The following is a 3,895-nucleotide window of genomic DNA, read 5'->3' on the forward strand; positions in this document are numbered from 1 at the left end:
ACACAATTGCCATAATCTATTTAACAAAATAATGAAATATTTTATCCGATTTCGAGTTAGAATTTTATGCAAAAAAGAGGTATTAAAAAAACCAGTATTTAGCAGTAAGACCATGGCAATGCATTCCATTATTAAATAATATTAATTAAAATGTATTAATATTAATGATAAATCGTTCATTATTGTTTAAAAAATGTATTATTTTCTCATTTTTAATAATAATTCTGTTAAAACAAATATCTGTTTTTCTTTTTTCATTTCATATTTTGCGCGCGCTAATGATATTTAAAGTGGGGATGTGACTGCATCTATTGGTTTCGCCATATTGCTTCAGAACCAATGAAAAATCGAACAAGATTTACCAGACTTTTAGTATAGGGACTCTAGTCGCTTCCATATTGGAAAATCATAGCAAAGGAAACAAAGAGACTGACGTATCACTTGTAATGTTTTTTTAAAAAAATGGTGGCATGCAGCGTTAAAGCCGGCGGCACACGATGCTTGTTTTCTTGCTGGATTGCTAGCTAGAATAAATTCTTGCCACCGTATTGGCTACAATACATACACTGTCAGTACCGTAGCCAATACGATGGCAAAATTCTAATCCAGCTAGGAATCCAGTAGGAAAACAAGCATCGTGTGCCGCAGGTTTAAGGGGTGTAAAATTGCAGTGAAAATACGAAAGTAAAAAATACAGATTTTTTCGTTTTCAAAAAATAGTGACATGCGGTAAAGTAGATGAAAGCTTGTGGCAAGGAAATTAATCTCAAAAGTAGTAGATATATAAATTAAATATCATTAATATTTACAAATTTATTTGTTTTTTCTAATAAATTCTGATTAACATAATAATAAAACATTTTATTTATTTATCTTTACCCTTTTCATATATATAAATAATTTAATAATATTATTATTAATTAGAAAGGATTTATAATAATTATTATTAAATTATTATTAATAATAAAAAAGTCACAATAGTAGTGCTCAACAAAATAAAGTCATTAATTGTTATTTCCTTATTTAAATTATACCACATTTTGAGTGTCTCAGAAAAAACGCTGATTGGCTGATATATTAATATGGTCGGTCACTTGTTCCACCATCCTCATTGGTTAATCATCTTTTTACGCAACAGCACACCTCTTCTTTATTACACCATGAGTTGGTGCAAACCAACGATTGGGCCGAAAATGCTATTGTCTAATTCACTGCTCCGCTGCTTGATGCTTGCTGCGTCCAGTGTGAATTAGACAATAGCGTTTTCGGCCCGATCGGGTTTGAACCAACCACAAAGAGGATGGTGGAACAAGTGACCGGCCATATTAATATATCAACCAACTAGCGTTTTTTCTGAGATACTCAAAATGTGGTATAATTTAAATAAGGAAATAACAATTATAGCGTTTTCGATTGGGAAAAAGTTAGTGCGCACTCAGTTCACATCAACATTGGACGAGTTCCATGGGTTGTACTGAATAGTGCAAGTTCAAAAGAACATGCCAAGATGTTCAATGCTAAAGCTTGAAGTGCCATTTCGAATTGTAAGACTTGACTAGACTGCAGGAAGAACGTAGAAAAATAACCTCGACATCTTATATTCATAACTTTAAGTAATGATTTTTTATATGTAATTAAATAATATATAAGACTATATGTAATTAAATAATATATAAGATATCAAGAATATCATATATGTACATACTTATCAATAATTGTACACATTTGCATGCTAGAAGATAAGATATTGTATAATTGCAGGTACGATTGCAGTATTATGTTCTTACATTCAAGAAACATTGAAAAAAATGATAATTGTGAAGCATATATATCTACTGTTAACGAACAAGTAATCAGGCTTTCTGTATAATATCAATAATCACAATTTAGTCAGCATGGATACTGTTCAAGAGCAAGAATGAGATAGAGTGAGATAGAATGTATAGGATAAAATGAAATAGAAATATGTCACTAAACTATAAATGGTTGCCAAGTCATGTGATTGCAACAGCGAATCAGAATGTGTAACACCGGTTGCGCCTCTCTGATAAATCTAGGACTCTAGAACCAGCTTAAGGGTGCCGTCACATGCGGCGTAACCTGCGTAAGCATAACCTGCGTATTCTAATAATTTACTAGAATACGTTATTTTTTTATTTACTAGAATACGCCATTCTGAAAGCCGGCATTCACATTGGGCGTATTTCGCGAAAGATTAGAGAAATGCGGAACTAATGCAACCAATTGCTAATTAGAATTTCTGTTGTACACTCTAACAGAAATGCTAAACGAATTTACGATTGGTTTTCGTAACTTACGCAACTCGAAAAGTACGCCTCATGGGGAACCGGTACTTTCTATCGCATACATACAATACGCGTTTATACAAATTTAGAAGAAGAAAGTCTGATTTATAATGATCGTAACCGTTAACTTATGCCGGTGCCGGTAAAGTTCAACCATAGGATTTCATGCTTTCGTTCATATTAACTTGCCGTATTAGTATGAACGAAAGCATGAAATCCTATGTTAGACAGAAATGCTAAACTGTTTCTGTTGTGTACAACAGAAATTCTAATCAGCAATTGGTTGCATTGGCTGCGTTCAGCAGACTCAACAGTTTTGCAACCGTTTTATGATTGTCTGCTGAGATAGGACCATTCTTCTCGATCTAAAAGTATGATCCAATTAGCGCGAAGGAAACTTCCAACAGTTGCAAAACAACCGTTCTGCTGAACGCAGCCATTAGTTCCGCATTTCTCTAATCTTCCGCGAAATACGCCCAATGTGAATGCCGGCTTTTAGAATGGCATATTCTAGTAAATAAAAAAATAACGTATTCTAGTAAATTACTAGAAAACGCAGGTTATGCTTACGCAGGTTACGCCGCATGTGACGGCGCCCTAATACGTTGAGTTTGATACGTGCTCAATGGCTGCGTTCAGCAGACTCAACAGTTTTGCAACCGTTTTATGATTGTCTGCTGAGATAGGACCATTCTTCTAGATCTAAAAGTATGATCCAATTAGCGCGAAGGAAACTTCCAACAGTTGCAAAACAACCGTTCTGCTGAACGCAGCCAATCCTGCCTGCGACACAGGTTTGTCGCGTTGCAAGCTCCAACATGCTCCAACATGCTCCTACCATAGCTCCTACTCACTCTATCAAGCGCATTGGAGTGAGTAAGAGCTATAGTAGGAAATTGGGGGTGCGTTCCGTTTTACGCAAGGCTGCGTTCAGATTCCTCACCGGGTGGGTGTTCTCTGGGTGACTGGGTGAGTGGGAGCCTAGCGAAAAGCACCCGAGTGGTTTAGGAATCTGAACGCATTCATCACCACATCACTGACCACACCATCACAGTAATGGCGATAATAGAATTTGTGCGTATTTTATCGTCTAGGTTAATTGATATAGATCAGATCGTACTTGGTAAGATATTTATATTGATTTAAGCGCATAAGGGTCTCTTTCACTAATCTCGATTAACCGACGGTTACATGGTACGAGATTTAACTTATTTTATTATTTAAAATAACTTTTAACCGAGGTTTAACTTCTTTTATCATTTTATTATTTAAAATAAGTTAAACCTCGGTTAAAAGTTATTTTAAGTAATAAAATAAGTTAAATCTCGTACCTTGTAACCGTCGGTTAAACTTAAGCGAGGTTAGTGAAAGAGATCCTAAATATAATATTCTAGGAATATTTTGCGTTTATAGGGATACTGCTTATAGCAAGCATAACCTGAAATTTAAATTTTTCATATAGATACACGTCAAACGTGCTGAGATCGCACAGGAAGTCTTTAATACGCCATTACCACTCATTCCACTCGGCTCATGAAGCCGGGTGGTTTTTCCACTTTCCCGGGTGGATAAAGTAGGAATCTGAACGT

The 3,895-nt window shown here is 35.2% G+C and overlaps 1 protein-coding gene across 1 annotated transcript in view; it reads left to right on the forward strand.

The window, feature by feature from the left end:
• The first annotated feature begins 3,362 nt into the window (after positions 1-3,362).
• The window catches only part of LOC108726611 (uncharacterized), a 6,240-nt gene continuing 5,707 nt past the window's right edge, over positions 3,363-3,895 (forward strand). The window contains exon 1 of the mRNA XM_018454288.1: positions 3,363-3,429. Coding sequence (XP_018309790.1) covers positions 3,363-3,429 — 67 coding nt within the window. The remainder of the gene's footprint in view (positions 3,430-3,895) is intronic.

This window comes from Mycetomoellerius zeteki, unplaced genomic scaffold, assembly GCF_001594055.1.
Source record: "Mycetomoellerius zeteki isolate Tzet28-1 unplaced genomic scaffold, Tzet1.0 scaffold431, whole genome shotgun sequence".
In the NCBI taxonomy this organism is placed as follows: Eukaryota; Metazoa; Arthropoda; class Insecta; order Hymenoptera; family Formicidae; genus Mycetomoellerius; species Mycetomoellerius zeteki.